This window comes from Callionymus lyra, chromosome 1 (assembly GCF_982586985.1).
Source record: "Callionymus lyra chromosome 1, fCalLyr1.hap1.1, whole genome shotgun sequence".
NCBI classification, from domain to species: domain Eukaryota; kingdom Metazoa; phylum Chordata; class Actinopteri; order Syngnathiformes; family Callionymidae; genus Callionymus; species Callionymus lyra.
In genome coordinates, this window is record NC_141818.1 from 5,808,858 (window position 1) to 5,825,161 (window position 16,304).

The following is a 16,304-nucleotide window of genomic DNA, read 5'->3' on the forward strand; positions in this document are numbered from 1 at the left end:
CGTAAACGCCGCCGGGGGGTTTCGTTATTTTGCATCACGTGGTCGTGGAAGATGGAACTCGCCACAGGTTTAACGCGCCCGGTTCTGAGAGGCGCTGGCACTGGCGAGATTTGGGCCCGGTTTTTGTGCGGCGCACAGCGGCGCCAGTGTCGCCCGGGCACTAAGCCCCTTCGCTAATCTGCTGCCCGAGCTCCTTCTGTTATCCGGCAGCAACACGGACAAACCTCGGAACATCCCGTGGAACTGAGCCCGCGAGTGTCACGCTCGCCTCGGACGAGATGTCGGAACACACTGGCCCGACGGTTGCTGTTGCATCATCGGAGAGGAAGGGGACGAAGAACATCTCGAGTGAGACGAAGAGAACAAAAATACTGGTCGTTAACCCTTGTTTTATCTCAGGGTCAAGTTGACCCGAAAACAAATGTGTTTGTGGTATCCCCTGTGTTGTCTCTGGGTCAGGGTGAACAACCTCCCTGGCTTCCAGAAGTGCACATGCAGTGGTGGGGATGGACATGGGTACCACAAACACATTTGATTTCAGGCCCCAGGCAAAGAAAAATCAACCCGACACAAGTAAAGACGCTGAACTTTCTCCAGATACCTTCTTATGATGGCAGTAACCATATGTTCCTGGCCCCGTCCAAGGCCTCCTCCCGGGTGGGACGTGTCCAGAAGACCTTCTGACAAGACGCCCGAACCAAGCTGGGTTTCTATCACAGTTTTCCCCCCCAAAAAAAGCCAATATTAACAAAAAATTTGCTCTTATTTCGTGTATTTTTCGACAGTAGCTTTTCTTTTTTTTTTTATCCATAGCCACATACGTATAAATTGAATTTCTTAGATGCTTCCTCTTATTATTATTTATCTGAAAATGTCTTCTACTTTTTCATTTTCGGGATGAAATCCCAAATGTTCAGTTGCTTAATTTTGACATTTTTTACATTTCAATGCTTAGGTAAGAAAATCTTAAACTCTGATATTAATATATTAGATCTAAACTCTACTGTTGTCTCTGGGTCAAGGTGAACGACCTCTACCACTGCATGTGTATTACTGGATGCCAGGGAGTCGACCTTGACCCAGAGACAACACAAGGCATACCACAAACATTTGTTTTCTGGTCCTTCGGGTCACATTGACCCTGAGATAAAACAAGGGTTAAAGTTGGTAGAATACCACTTGTGAATAAAGAACATAAAGTCGTCCCAAATGATCCATCCGTCCATCTGTCCCTCACTTGTGAACAAGACCACAAGAAGATTCTTTGTAAAATAAGTTTGAATGAAGAATGATGTTTTTTTAATTTTAACATGTGAGCTCAGTCAAGAAAAAACGTTTGATTCCAAGTTTAATAATGATTTGATTGATTAAAGAAAAAGTTCAAAAATCCCATTAAAAACGTTTCTGGTCAAAGGACAAAAAAAAAGGAAACAGTGGTGCATCAACACAAAAATTAAAATGAATTAAATGAATTTGAAAAAGTAGTTCTAGAAAACAATATGTTAAAATATATATTAAGTGACTTTTTTCCATTTATTTGGAAGAAACTAATGACCTAAATTAAGAAATATTTATTTTCTAATGACCAAAAATAATTGAGTAAAATAAACGAAATAATCAAGTAAAAAACATCAAAGAGTAACTTAACAACAAAAACCAATAGTTTGGCACAATCTTCACACGAATAACAAACAAAATTACAACACAAATGAATAAAAGTTGTTTGTTGACAGCAATTTCATCCTAAACTGTTGATAAATACACACAGATACATTTTTTTTTAACAACCGTTTATCACATTCACTCGTTCTAAATAAACACAAATGCACACAATTTTTGCAGAAAGATGATTGACACGTGTGTCTCACTTGGTGAGTCGACGCTAGAGAAAGAATTTTCAAGAAACAAACTTCATGAGTCACGTTGGACGAGCATCAACACACGAGATGGTGTCGTTGGCGTAGAGAGTGAACGTTTGTTCATCTTCTCGCTGCTGATCATGGACGACACACAGACACACAAAGAAGTCAACGTGTTTATTCTCAGTCGTGTAAATCAGGTATAATATAAAATGAAAGCAGATGTCGGCATCTTAAGAGTCCGTCCGTAGGTCGCTCCGGTTCAGGGAAGGGGGTCCGAGGTCTTAGACCAGCGGGGCCTCCTGCAGCCGGGGGGCGTCCGTCTCCTGGGGCTCGGCGCCCGGAGAGATCTCGCCGCTGAAGAGGTCGTAGGGCGGCGTCTGGCGAGCCTCGATGATGAGGACGCCCTCGGGGGACAGCGAGGCGAAGACCGTCAGGGGGTCCACGTCGACGGGGATCCTGCAGGATCGGCAGAGGAGAAGGTTTCAGAACGGTGCGACAACAAGCAGGAACGACCTTCAAAAGGTCTGAATAACTTCACGACGTCTTTGTCTGAAAAAAACTGAATGAAGGTCTTTGATAAAAATATGACAAAAGGAAACAAAATACAAAAGCTTGAGCTGACGAAAGATTTGTTCTTGTAAAGCAAATGAACATCTATGAACTCTGATTTCTTCTCACAGCTCAATCAAAGAAAAAATACATGGAATTAAAAAGTATTTGCCCAAGAATAACTTTTTCCTTTGTGTTTTTGGAACCTAAATCTTTCATTCTGACAACAAACAATAAAGTATTACACAAAAAGTACAGAAAATAAAGTAGATGAAACAACAAAACTTGTAAATGAATATCCTCAGATAGTAACTATTAATACATATATTTAGAGAGAAAAAAATACATACATATAATAAACGAACCATCAAACTGAAATGTTTGTATGGTTGTGAATAAAATAACATTTAAAATATACTTTCAATTAACTCACTGAAACAATATGAAGAAAATAAAAATACAAATTGAGATTAAACACAAAATGTGTTTTCTTTTGATGTTTATATCAATAATAATCTGTCAAAAAAACAGGGAAATAAATGGTTCGTCTCAGCTGTGAAAAAAACCCCACTTTCAATTAGCAAACAGGCTGATTTTTGCCAAAGAATAAAAAGATATACTAATAAAATTGAATAATATTGATCAATTCTTTGTTGTTGTTTTTTTGGTGTTTTTACCTCTTTTTTTACATTTCAAACAAATAAACATTAACGAATATGTTTAGAGAAGAAAAATAAATAAAAATAAATCAAACCTCAAACCACTAAACTGAGATGTTTGTATGGTTTAGTTAAAAAAAAGGTTTTTAAAATATACTTTCAATTAACCCACTGACAGGAGAAGAACACGATAAAATCTATATACAATTAAAAATAAAAGATAAACAAAAAAACAGCCAAAATTGTTTATTTATAAAGTCATATAAAACTATATATATTAATTATTTTGATTTCCCATTTATATTAAAATAACATTATTGAGAAAAATATCAAATAAAATATCATTTTAACTCTTTGGTTGTATCGTTTTCATCATGAAAATAATTATTTAAATTCTGTTGACAGTCAGATCATCAACCAAAAATAGACATTTCGACAAATACCAACACATTTAAACCACAACATTAGAGAATAACCAAAGCTTCAGACTCAAACCCCAAAGATGTGTTGATTAGAGTTTTAAAAATATCCGTCAGCAGACAAAACAAGAACATGTGACGCCAGGTTCAGACTCATGATGGATCCTCTGAGCTCCTTGATGCTTTTATCATCTGACAGCTGCAGGTGAGTTATCGTGCGCGGCTGAGCGAGATAATTGGCTAAAAACAACAAAGTTTCTTCTCTACGTCTGAGTCGACGGAAGAGTTTACTACACACACCGTCGCTCCAAGTATGGTTCTGCAGCGTCGGCCAGAGTTGGTGTAAACACCGGCAGGAGCCAGATGTGGGCCGGACCGGAGTCTCATTAGACCAGACCCTCAGAAGCTTCACGCCCCGCTGAGAAGAACCAGTCACACGGGACCGAGAGAAAGACATGAAGTGACAACTCTCTGGGTCAAAAGCAAGGCCTTGGGGGGCAGATCCAGCCCAGCAACTTCATTCATGCGGACCTCGGGAAGCTTGTTAGCTTGTATTTGTGCGAAATAAATAAATAAGTTGAAGTTACTGTACATATTGAGTCTCAAACCACAGCCATACATTGTGCTAACATTAGCATTGAAGACAAAAACAAGGTCAGATTATACATATTGCATGTTTTCAGCGCATTTTAATTGTTTTTTTTTTCATTTTGGCGCATTTTTTGATCAATAAAATCCTTAAGGTTTAATCTGAAAATGATACCAAACCAGTACCAGCGCTTGGAAAAAACAGACCTGGGTAAAGTACGGCTCATGCAGTCCCTTTGACTGTAATAATGTTGCCCTCTTGAGGTTCAAAGGTCACGAATACACTTACAATTCTTTCTCTAAATAAGACTATACATTTTTTGTTTGAGGACCCTCAAAACGATTTAGGTCTAGTTAAAAAGTATTTGGGGAAAAAAGTGCTTGATTTCAGACTTTTTATTTTTGCTCTATGGCCCCTAAAAAAAGCCACTAAAATGTGGCCCCTGAATAAATACAATTGCCCACCCTGGCTCTACAACCTCCCCTTACACGCTTACATCTATGCACATCCACCATGGCTGCACTCTCTTCTTGATCTTAATTCATCGCTCTAGATCAGGGGTCTCCAAACGGGTCCTCGAAGGTGATGCAGGTTTTTGTTCCAACCATTCAACCAATGAGCTTTTGGTTAACAACACCAGACTGACGATCAACTTACTTCACTCTTAAGACTCCCGATTGGGTTAAAAGTGTCCTTTTGATTGGTTGAAACAAAAACCTGCATCACCCCGGCCCTTTGAGGACCAGTTTGGAGACCCCTGCTTTAGATAATCAAGCCCAAAAGCAGGACCTTTGACATCCCTGTGTTTAAAAGAAAAGACTTACAATTAAATTCGATATATTGTGATACTGCAGTATCTAGAATATATGTGTAGCATTGTCGAGTACTTGACTCTGGTGTTGCAGTATTTACAGACCACATGACTCTTGACGAAGTGGTAACTACTTTCATTTGTTTTCAAACCAAAATATGTCCAAACATCAGCTTTAAAAGCTGCTGGAGTCGACTGTATCCTCTCGTCCTCAGTCGTCGCCAAAATTTTCATTTTTCCTTTAGCTGCAGAGGACGTACCGACTGCTGCCATCCAGCGGTCGGAAGTATAATTGCAACACATATAAAGAAACGCTGTGAATATTTGAATTTTAATTGTAACCAAAAAAAATTATTTTTTCTATTCAACACACAATTTATTATAAACCGTTAAATAACTATGATACAAATAAAATGTCATTTCAGATATAAAATAAAAAAGAAATAAAGCGTTGTTAAATATTGTGCAGAGACACAAAAGCAGTAACAAGTCACGCTTCCTGCTCTAGAACGTGAAAACCAGGTAATTATTGATCACAGCTCAAAAGCTTTTTAAAACACTTTAATGATTATTTTCCTTCAAAAAAAACAAAAAAAAAAACACAATTCCACTTTATCTGCTTTTAAAGATTTAAAGATTCCTAAAAGACATCTGCCTGAGAAATAGTTATCGGAGTCGCTCGGGAGTTGAATTACTTCTGGCAAGTGCTCACTTTATCTCGCATTGATTCTGAGCAGCTGCCAAAAAAACAATGAAGAAGAAGAAAAAACAAACCCTCCTGACAAGTGTGTGTGTGTGTGTGTGTGTGTGTGTGTGTGTGTGTGTGTGTGTGTGGGGGGGGGGGTGTGTGCGAGTGGAGACAATGTGTTGGACACACTTCCTACCAAGTGTTCGTCATGAGGATAGAAACAGCGGTGACAGATTCCAGACCGAGCCGCCGCGCACTTCACATACCAAACCATGTTGCTCCCTGTGACCCTTGCTCTCCGGGCCGCGCAGCAACAACGTATGTAGCTAATAACTGACTCACTGATACAACGTTTTGTGCCGAGCTCAGCCATAATTGTTAACTACTGCTAAAACTAATCATTCCATTATTCTCTGCCATTGATTTTCTAAAGAGTGATGAGACTATCCCAGCTAGTTAGGGCAAGAGATGGCCACAATGTGACCAAATCGCCAGGCTGTTGCAAGACATGCAGAGAAAAAATTAAAACTTGTGATGACACCGACCAAGTTTAAAGTTCTCAATCAACATCTGTATGACTGTGGGGGGGAAACCGGAGTACCTGGGGTAAATCCACGGTACATACTAACTCAACACTGAATAGCAAACATTGGCCCCTGCTTAAGCTTAACATAAAAAAAACACATAAAAACTAAATAAAACATTGTTGCGCTAATGTCTACATTAGAAGAAACATACAATCTCTTATTTCTTTTAAAATTCAACTATATGCTAAAATAACTGCTAAAAATTTGACAGTTGAACGCTGCATTCTGGTTAGTTAAGTGAAAGATGCAAATGTAAAGAGCAACTAATGTGTTTATTGAAGTGAGTCTTAAATAGATGTTGGACTCTATTGTATCATCATGAGTGTCTGTTTGTACAAAACTTTATTCATTGAAATATTTACATTAGAAAATGATCTTAAGCCCCGCCCACTGAAAACAATCCTGTTTACCATAACCACACCCACTCTGCTGTGATTGGTCAACCATCAAGGTTTGTTACAGCATGTCACCAATCCCAGAAGTCGCCACATCCAACGGAATCGTTGTATAAACAAAGCAAGTGTGATCAGCTGGCTGGAGGAGGAGGAAGCCATTATTATGTCATAATGGACTCTCGTAACCTCTCGTTCGCCCAGATTTCAGACGGGGGAGAACTTTATAAAGTAATAACTTCAAAACATGGTCATGATGAGGGACTTACTGCATCTTGGAGAGGAAGACTTCAACATTTAAAATAGTGAGTGAGTCAGAAGTTTTTTTACATTAGTTGCGCTCTAAGCAAATCCTCTAACACCAGTTGTAAACGTTTTAACCGAAATACACAACAAAGTTCTGGACACACAACAGTGTCCTCCCACCGTCACCGTCCATCGTCAACATCTGCGCTCAGAGCGCGTCTTCAGGTCGGACAGTAGCGTTCGAGACGACGACTCCCCCGATGGAGAAGATCCAATTAAAATCCAATCCAAAGTTTTTGAGTCTTGCTCAAGGATAACGCGACCCCGGAGGTGTGGAGAATTAAACCTGCAAACTTTTAATTGCGAGCCGACTCTTCGCTTCTGCTCGATGCTCACTGTATTTAATTTATTGACACTTTTAATTCAACACCGATGTTTTCATCCAGACACATGGAATAAATAATGCTAACGTCAGCGCGTAGCGTGTTAGCGTCCTGATACAAAGTGTTTTTTATATGAAAGTGTGACGATGACGACGAGGTGAACTCGACGTGTTTGACTTTCATTTTAGTTTCAACCTCTACTGTTGAGTTCAAGATGGCCAATTAAAAGCGGCGTGACGGGAACAGTGCGAAGGCGAACGCACTAATTGGTCGACAGAACCAGAGGAAGCGTCGCGCCAGTGATCATCGTCCGCTGACCGTTTTAATGAAGGGAAGGTTGTCGGACATTCTGTAGGATTGTAAAAGAAACCACCAGCAAAGAAAGATTAACTGTAACTATGAGTACAAGGAAAGTCTTCTCTGGGAGCTACCTGCTAATTGTTAGCATCACGCTAACAGCACAAAATACTTTTATTTGCTAATTAGCTGTATAGAACTTAAAACACCATTTAAAACACATGTTGGTCATCATAAAAATTGTAATTTATTGCTTGTAATTTTAGTTAGTTATTTAGATGGTTTTTAGGAAGCCATTTTGATATTCCTAAAAATAAATCAAACATATAATATATAAAGTTTATTTTGATTGTGTAACATTCGTCTTAAAGATGTAGATTTTGAAAGTATTTTTTAAATATAATTAAAATAGATTCACAATGAATTATTGTTAAGTATTTGTGTTCAAAATTAAAAAAATGTGTTATCCAGGAGCTACCTGCTAGTTGTTAGCAACATGCTAACAGCACAAATTATTTTCATTAGTCAATTAACTGTCAAGAACTCAAAATCAAATAATAAAAATATATAATAATATATGCTTGTTTGTCATAAAAATAGTGACAGTGGAAGAAGAAGAAAACTGTCAATACAACTGCCAGTGACAGTTTGTTGCAAAAGCTTTTGACAATTAAGTTTGAAGATAAAAATAGATTAACGGTCCATCAAAGAAAGTCAAGCCAATGACAACGTTAGCCGTTTATTGTTCAGTATTTGTGTGAAAAAATTAAAACGTTACTCGTCTCTGGGAGTTATCTGTTTGTAAGCATTATGCTAACGGCACAAAATATTTTTGTTTTATCAATTTATTAACTGGTAAGAACTCCAGAAAAAAAGTGAATATCCCAACTTAAAAAAACCCAAAAGCAATTAAAATAAATAAACGCTTGTTTAGTAAACAGCTCTTGGAAAAATAAGTCTGGCTAATATTAATATAAATCAAATAAACAAAAATAAGATAAGAAACGTTTTTATATTAGCAGTTTCTTTATGGGTCTAAAAACATGTAGTGAAACATATTAGACTATTTCGATTTTTGGGTCATTTTTTAACATTGACCTAAAGGATTAAGATTTTTGAAAATTCATTAAAAAAAATAAATAAAAAGGGTTTAATGACAGATAAATAGAATGCAGTCAATTAAAGATAACGTTTACCAAAGAAAAGGGTTGATGCTGACTTAATGGAAAGTGGAAAATATGGAGGATTAAAGAACTTTTTTTTTTTTTAAATGAGCATATGGTTCTCATTACATGACTTTTTATTTTTCTGTAAGTTTGACGTAAATCTGCTCATAACTGACAGCATCAATATTTGTTTTAAATGTTTGACTTTCAACAGGATCAATAACCAGAGGAGGTTATGTATTGATAGAGAACCTGCACCTGATCGTGTCTCAATAGTAACGTGAGAGAAATGTAGTTAGAAAGAGGCTGAAAAAACCAGCAACACAGTGAGCACTTGACATTCGTTTGAACAAACTGAGCTCAAGCTGGTGTTTCAATGGATTCTGACTGATTGGTCAGGATTGTCGTCTGCTGAGATCAGTAGATTGGATGCATCTGCTCCGATCGACTCACGCTGTTCACTTTAAGATTGATTTAAGAGAAACCTAAATCTTTTAACATGTGAACTACTTGAGCTAAACTATTCTTCACTACTACGTTTTTTTTCCATTTAAACCAAGAGCTGCAGAAAAGCATAAACAATTATTTTTTTTGCACGAGAATAATCATGATAGTGACAGAAATTATCGATATATTTCTACTTAAAACCAAAATTAGTCACTAGATATTAATGTTATCTTGATTTTATTTTTTGTTTTGCGGCAAAAATGACAGTGACTGTAAATTACCAACAAATCTTGATGATTTTGATCTTGTCGTAATCTAATGTAACAAAGGAAGTGCCAGATATCTGAGTGAAAGTCTGAACTACCAACAGGAACTCAACCCTCACATGCAAACATCTGACCTCTCCTGCATCTCAACATCACCTTCAACCTCTCAACAAGACTGTCACCTCTCCCTGGCATGAAACGTTTCTTACTTTAAAAAGCTTCAACAGTTTTTGTCCCAGAACTTCACCATGTCAAGGCCCCGTAAAACACCATAAGCCTACGATCCATTTGCAAGTGCTTTAAAATATAAACAGAAACATCAACTTTTGGAGTGTTTTTCCTTGCTTTTAATTACCTTGTATTTGTGAATTATTTCGGACAATTATGGCCATTTTTTCCATGACTGTAAATCCATTCTTGACGCTGCCTCATAGTTTGAAATTCTAGATGACTGTAAGACTTTTAATTGTATAGCAGCAGACTCTTCCACGACAGAACCTTCTTCTGTCTTCGATCTCTTTCCTGTTGTAAACATGTCCATTTCCTGCTAACTAGCTAGCTACTTGTTCGGGCGCAAACCCCGGTAGACACAGAATGTGAAGGCTTAACATGTGTGTTCAGGTACCATCGGAAACTTGAGGATCCAAAGATCAAGGCAGTTTTAGTGTTGTATGTTCAGAGCAAATTTCTTAAATGTTTTCATTTTATATTATATTCAATTCCCGTCTCCCCTTCCCTCCAATTTCCCGAGGCCCCAAGGGGCCCCCACTTTGAAAACCACTGGTCTAGACGACACAATTTAAAATGTGTTTTTCTTGGTCAAACCTTTATGATAGTTTATGGCTTGCATGGCTAAAGATGGACGCACAAATAGACAACACAACATCTACACAAAAGTGTTCGACTCACTGTATCTTCTTTGTGAAATTCTTGGTCACGATTCCTCCTTCTTCCTGCTTCTCTTCGTGCTTTCCTGTTTGGGGATCAAAAGAAGTAAGTAAGTAATAGTTATTTGTGAAGCGTCTTTCTAGACCAGGGTCACAAGGCGCTTGAACAATTAAAACCAATACACATTTTAAAAACACACTTTTAAAAAACCCTGCACTAATTAAAATGACCATGAATAGTCCGGAAAGTAAGAACCAGAATTTTAAAATCGATCCTGAAAGAAACTGGCAGCCAGTGAAGAGTTTTAAGGATCGGGGAAATGTGAGTTCTTCTACTAGAGCGGGTCAGAATTCTCGCTGCAGAGTTTTGTATTAACTGCAGGCGATTCAGCTCCTTCTTGTTAAGACACAAAAATAAACTATAACAAATACAAATAAAGAAGAAAATAAGTCACAAATCTAGTTGGATTTTCGGCTTTGTGTTGAAAGAATATTCAAGTTTCCCTCTACTTGTTACCATAATGGACAATATTTTTATATGCTAACATTTAGAAGGGAACGTCTTGCCAAGTCTCTTTTGATTCCGTTGTTGAGCAGAACCAGGGACGAGGAGTCCGAACCCTGACTGGAAACAGATCTCAGGCTCTCCAAGACTCGCTGAACAAACCTCTCAGGAGGCCATGAAGGCCAAGGGTTCATACGTCAACGTAAAACACGTCGTCATAGAGATGAGGAATCGTGGTGGTGTTAAGACTCCACCACAGATAAAAGAGTGACTCCTTCGCTTCTCTGGCATCCCTTGTTCGCAGCTGCTGTGAGCGCTGATGGATGTCAGCGGGTCCTCCCCCTGCCTCCCCCCCTCAGCTGGTCTGTTACGAAACACCAACCAGCCTCGAAAGTTCTGGACTTAATCTCCCATTAAGGGTTTTTCTTACACATCTTCATAAGGGATTGTTTTTGGAGATCGTCTCCAAGTGATGTTAGGTGTTGTTTCGATGTTACGACAGAGGGGCAAGCATTCCAAACATGTTGTGCAAGAGGTTCTGGGAGGAGGCGAAGAAATGTGATGAATAACAAGAGGCTTTTTGTTGCATGACTATTGGAATTGTCTATAGTCCAAGGAATTGACTATTGTTTTATACCGACATAACCCCTGAGTTATCTATCATAATCTCAGGTTTACGAATTGGTGCGAAGCCCTCTAACATCTTCGCTATTGGTTTACGACGAGGTGGTGCCTCGGGGTAAACCAATAGCGAAGCTGTTAGAGGGCGGAGCACCAATATGAAGTAGAACCTCTTGTTCTTCCAGACTTTTCTCTAAAACTATCGGACTATCTAAGGAATCCCATTCCCAACAGATGAAATAAAACCTCAAGCATTTGAAACATAAATAGACAGGAGCTCAATCCAAATAAATACAACTCCGGCACAGAGGGTGGCGCTGTTATGTGTTACAACAAACCCCAACTGGTCTTACGTGACGTTATTTCATCAGTGCGAGATAATGAGGTCAAATTTTTGGGTGGAGGTTGAACCGACCCGACGGGCTGCACCGACCAAAAAAATCTGACGTCGAACAGAAGGAACCCTGCTGTGCGCACGAGAGAAAACCTCGAGCGGTGAAACGTGACACCGGCGCAGATGAAACTGCAGAAATAAAGCGTCTATTTCTAGATTCTTCCACCGAGCCGCTTGTCTTCTTGTAAACAGAGACTGTTGTCATGCTTTGGTTTCTAAATCGAGCCACGAGCGAGCGAGTGATTCTGCAGGAATCTGGAACAGGTGTCCGAGGCCTGAGGGTCGACCCGGCAACATTCAAGGCGCCGAAAGGAAATCAGTCCAGGACTCTCTGGTTCAAGACTTGATAGCGAAATACTGGTGTTAAACCGTAGCTTTCATGTTGTTTCCATTTAAACGTGATCTTTAAGATGTTTATTGAAATAACCACGAAGCAGAAGGAAACATATTTCGTTTGTGCTCTGGAGTCTAAAACACTTTGGTGACCTTGTTCCTGGATTAAGCAGCGATGCCTGAATGATTGGGATCAAATTAGCTGAATCTAGATATGAAGTTGAAGTCAAACTGGAACAAACCAATTTTTAAGTTCCAAAGTTAAGGTTCTATCCAAGAAATCATTCAATAAATGCATCGAAAAAATCTTCCTGTTTTTTTATCCAAGGTTAGGTCACAGGGGCCAAAACAGGAGGCCTTGACTGTAAATAATGCCAACTCTTAGTCGACATCAGGGTGAGTAGATGATGCATGAAATTTTGGGGTGAACTATCACTTTAAGTGCTTTCTAAAAGACATATCGACATATCGGTCCCTTTCTATGCTGAAAAAAAGTGGCTGTACTTTGAGTACCTCCTGGATACCAGAGGTTATATACCTTAAGGTTTTTTACCACCACAACAATTTGGCAACACTTGCTTCTCTCACCCATGTGGTTGTTGTTTTCTGGTGACTTCTCACTCTTTATCAAGTTAATCAATAACAGTAGGTCAATTTACCAGCGGGGTCTAAAGTAAGCGGAATGTCAAAATGGTGGATCAATATGGAAATATGTAAAACTCAACAATATTATTGAGTTTTGTAGTTATACTAAAGTTGAGTGGTTGTAATATCTATATTAAATACATGAATATAAAAGTTTTGCTTATTTTCTTTCTTTTGCATACGTCACCATAAAACTTGTATACTATTGGTTTATTATTTGTTACTGAAGTTCAGGTTCTTTAACTTGAGTGTTAAACACTACAGATGTCGCTCGAAAACACACTGAAACTACAAAACTTTCCGTTCCAAATGTGGCCCTGCTCCCATATTGTACTGCAACAGTTTGCAGAAAAAACTATATGTCAACACCTTTAAACAAATCTTAAGAGAGAAAAATAATTTTGGACAAACTTTTACTTTTGTTTTTCATATATAAGCAAACTGTCAAAGAGTTAAATGGAAACTTTTGTCCTTTAGCTCAGCTCTTTCTGAACTGCGACAGTCACCCTCGCATGTTCGGTGACAGCGACCCTCACCTGAAACTTCCACGAACCCCTCCCTGGTTTTGATGTTGAGCTCCTCGGGCTGGAAGCTGTGAACGTTCACGCAGACCTTCCACGGTTCCCCGCCGGTGGTGATCGGCGAGCCGCGGGACGACGGTTCTCCGTACCGACTGGTGTACAGAGCGGCTCCTCCGGGGCCCGCCGACCCGGGGCGCTGAGGGAACCCGGACCTCAAACCGCCGCCGAAGGGCGACGAGCTGAGACGAGTCCCGAGCCTCCCGGTTCGAGCCCAGCCCGGCCAGTCCATCGACAAGTCCTCCGGGAAATGCGGCATCGCGAACTCGTCGTCCATGAACCGGGTCGAGATCTGGTCCCTGAACGGAGACTGTTCCCGGAACTCTCCGAACGGGTCCCGGGGAAACCGCTGCCTGTTCCCCATCGTGTAGTAGTCTCCCTCCGCCATGTCCGAGTCCAGGTCCAGAATCTAAAGGAAGTTCTGAAGTTAAATAAATAAAAGTTTACCAACGTGCCAAAAGTCCCGTTGGATCAACGCGCGTCACCGTCCACACAAGTCCCCCCAAAAAAACTCACTTCCAAGAAGAAACTGACGTCGATCCTTCTGGCTGCAGGTTTTTATACCGACTGTGTGACCCCGACGGTGAGTCTGGAGGGTCCAGAAAGTGCTGGGAGGGTCCTGAGGGGACGCGCGCTGCAAAAAAAGACGCGCAACTCCTTTGCGCAAAAACGAACCAACGACACAAACTTCACAACAACGCACTCGATCCAAAACCCGATTAAACGAACACACTCACAAAAAGAACACACTTTAAAATCAAAAACAAGACTCTATAAACATTCTATTCTGACGCAAAGGGGGTTATTTTTTGCAGCGGAGGAGCAACAGCTGAGAGAAGACCTCCTCCCTCCTGCCCAAATCCAGAAGTCGGTCCTGGATCCAGGATCCTCCTGCTGGTGACTCACTGGCTTTTTAATAGACCCAGGATCAGAGTTCAGAACCCTGGTGTCAGGGAACGTCCTCCGAGGAGCAGCGACGCCGAAGATGTTTTTCTCAGGAGCTCATGCGCTGGAGAATAAGGATGACGACACGGTTATAAGAAGTTGTGACGCTCGTTTGAAACTATTGAGATTGTTTCGTAATAACGTTTCGCAAACACAACCTTCGTCTGCGAGAACAGATTTAAAATTAAAAATAAATAAGGTTTTGTGTTGTTCCCTAAAATGTATGTTTTTTTGGCCATATATTTACTTGTAATGTGTTTTTGTGTCCAATTAGTTTCAGGTTTTCTCTTATTTTTTGTGAGATTTATAGTGTTTTCTTACACTATAAAAAAAAAAGTAAAATCCAAAATCAAAAAGGTCAAATTTACAGACACTCTCCTGTACCAGGAATGTAATCAAAATACTTCTAAAGCAGACACAAAATGAAGAAAAAAGTCAGAACATTTAATCAGGATGAAAAACAAAACAAGTGATAGCACAAAAAAAGACTTCTGGAACTCCTATGTTGTTCTTGGTGATATCTTGATCTTTAAAGTATATATTTTATTGAGTATTGTTTTGATTGTTTAAGCGCTTTGTGACCCTGGTCTGGAAAAGCGCTATATAAATACAAATTACCAACTTACTTACTTAGTAATATCCTCAGATTATAATAGTATTACACCTTTTTCATAGACACTCTCTTTTTGATATGTTTTAATGGTTCCTCATTCAGTTCATTTTTATTCTTCATTCTTTTTTGTGTATGCAGTTTTTTTATCAAGGATGTTTTTTTCATTAAAAAAGTAAACAAACAAACACAAAAATATTTGTCAATCAAGGAAACTCTAGCAGGAATGTCAGCAAAAGACTTCCAAAGCAGATACAAAATAAAAAGTTGAGAAAATCCATCAGAATATAAGAAAAAGAAAACAAGTTATTGCCTAATAAAGACACAATATAAGTAGTAATGAAGATAATAATGGTAGTAATACGTCTCTATCCTAGACAAACAATACTCTTTTTTCCTATATAAGTTTTATTGGCGCGTTAAGTGTGATCTTGCTTTTTGGTTTTTGTTTTTTGATTTGCAATTTCTTTCTGCTGATTGTTTATTTCTTTAAAAAAAACCAAAAGAAAACAAACAGGAATGTCAGAAAAAGACTTCTTATGAAGATACAAATTAAGAAAATGGAAACATTCCACCAGAATTGAAGGATAAAAACATGTAATGGCATAAACATGACATAAATAAGTAGTAATGAGGATAATAATGGTGGTAACAAGCCTATATCAATGTGTCATAAGTTCTCTCTTTGTAATAATAATTCTCAGATATATGTTTTTTATTTGTGCGTAATTCTGTGACAGTGTTTTTTTTGCCTGAGATTAAAATTCTTGCTTCATTTTATTCTTCTGACCATTATTTTTTTACTTAAGCCTTGTGGTATTTCAGGGTGAAGGTGACCCGAAGGCCCGGAAACAAATGTTTTTGTGGTATCCCTTGTGTTGCTTCTGGGTGAAGGTGAACCCGTGGGTCACCCTGACCCAGAGATAACAGAAGGGATAAAAACAAACAAAAGAATATAAACAAACAAACACATAAGAAAATAAATGGTCATATTGAAGGAATGTCAGCAAAAAACAAATAAAAAAAGTTCCACAAAAATCTTAGGAAAAATAACAAGTAATGGTATAAAAAAGACACAATAATCTTCACGTAATACTTTTTTAATCCTTCATCTTAGACACACAAGGACTCTATTTCGATTCATCGTTTTAAATTATATTATTTAGCAAAAACTTCTGACTGTAAAAAGAAAAACAAATATTCACCAAAGGGAGTTTTTTCTTTTCTATGATTTATTTTCCTGTCAAAAGTTTTCTCATTCTTCCTTTTGGACATTTTTCGTAGTCAATTTGAGCTCTTTTGTATTTCTGTTCAGGAGGTTCTGAACTTTATTTTCTCTCGCTGATTGAGCTCCTGTAAGTCTCTGGACACTTTCCTCCTGAAGATGAGACGATCCAAGATATAAACTCGTTTATTGTGGGACAT

The 16,304-nt window shown here is 38.7% G+C and overlaps 1 protein-coding gene across 1 annotated transcript; it reads right to left on the minus strand.

Moving 5' to 3' along the window:
- Nucleotides 1-1,709: 1,709 nt before the first annotated feature.
- Nucleotides 1,710-14,066, minus strand: hspb8 (heat shock protein family B (small) member 8). The gene is made up of 4 exons (XM_087795707.1): nucleotides 13,841-14,066; nucleotides 13,283-13,745; nucleotides 10,271-10,334; nucleotides 1,710-2,318 (listed from the first exon to the last, which is right to left on the minus strand). The coding sequence occupies exons 2-4, from the start codon at nucleotides 13,710-13,712 to the stop codon at nucleotides 2,144-2,146; spliced, it is 669 nt and encodes a 222-aa protein (XP_087651833.1). The 5' UTR covers nucleotides 13,713-13,745; nucleotides 13,841-14,066; the 3' UTR covers nucleotides 1,710-2,143.
- Between the last annotated feature and the right edge of the window lie 2,238 nt (nucleotides 14,067-16,304).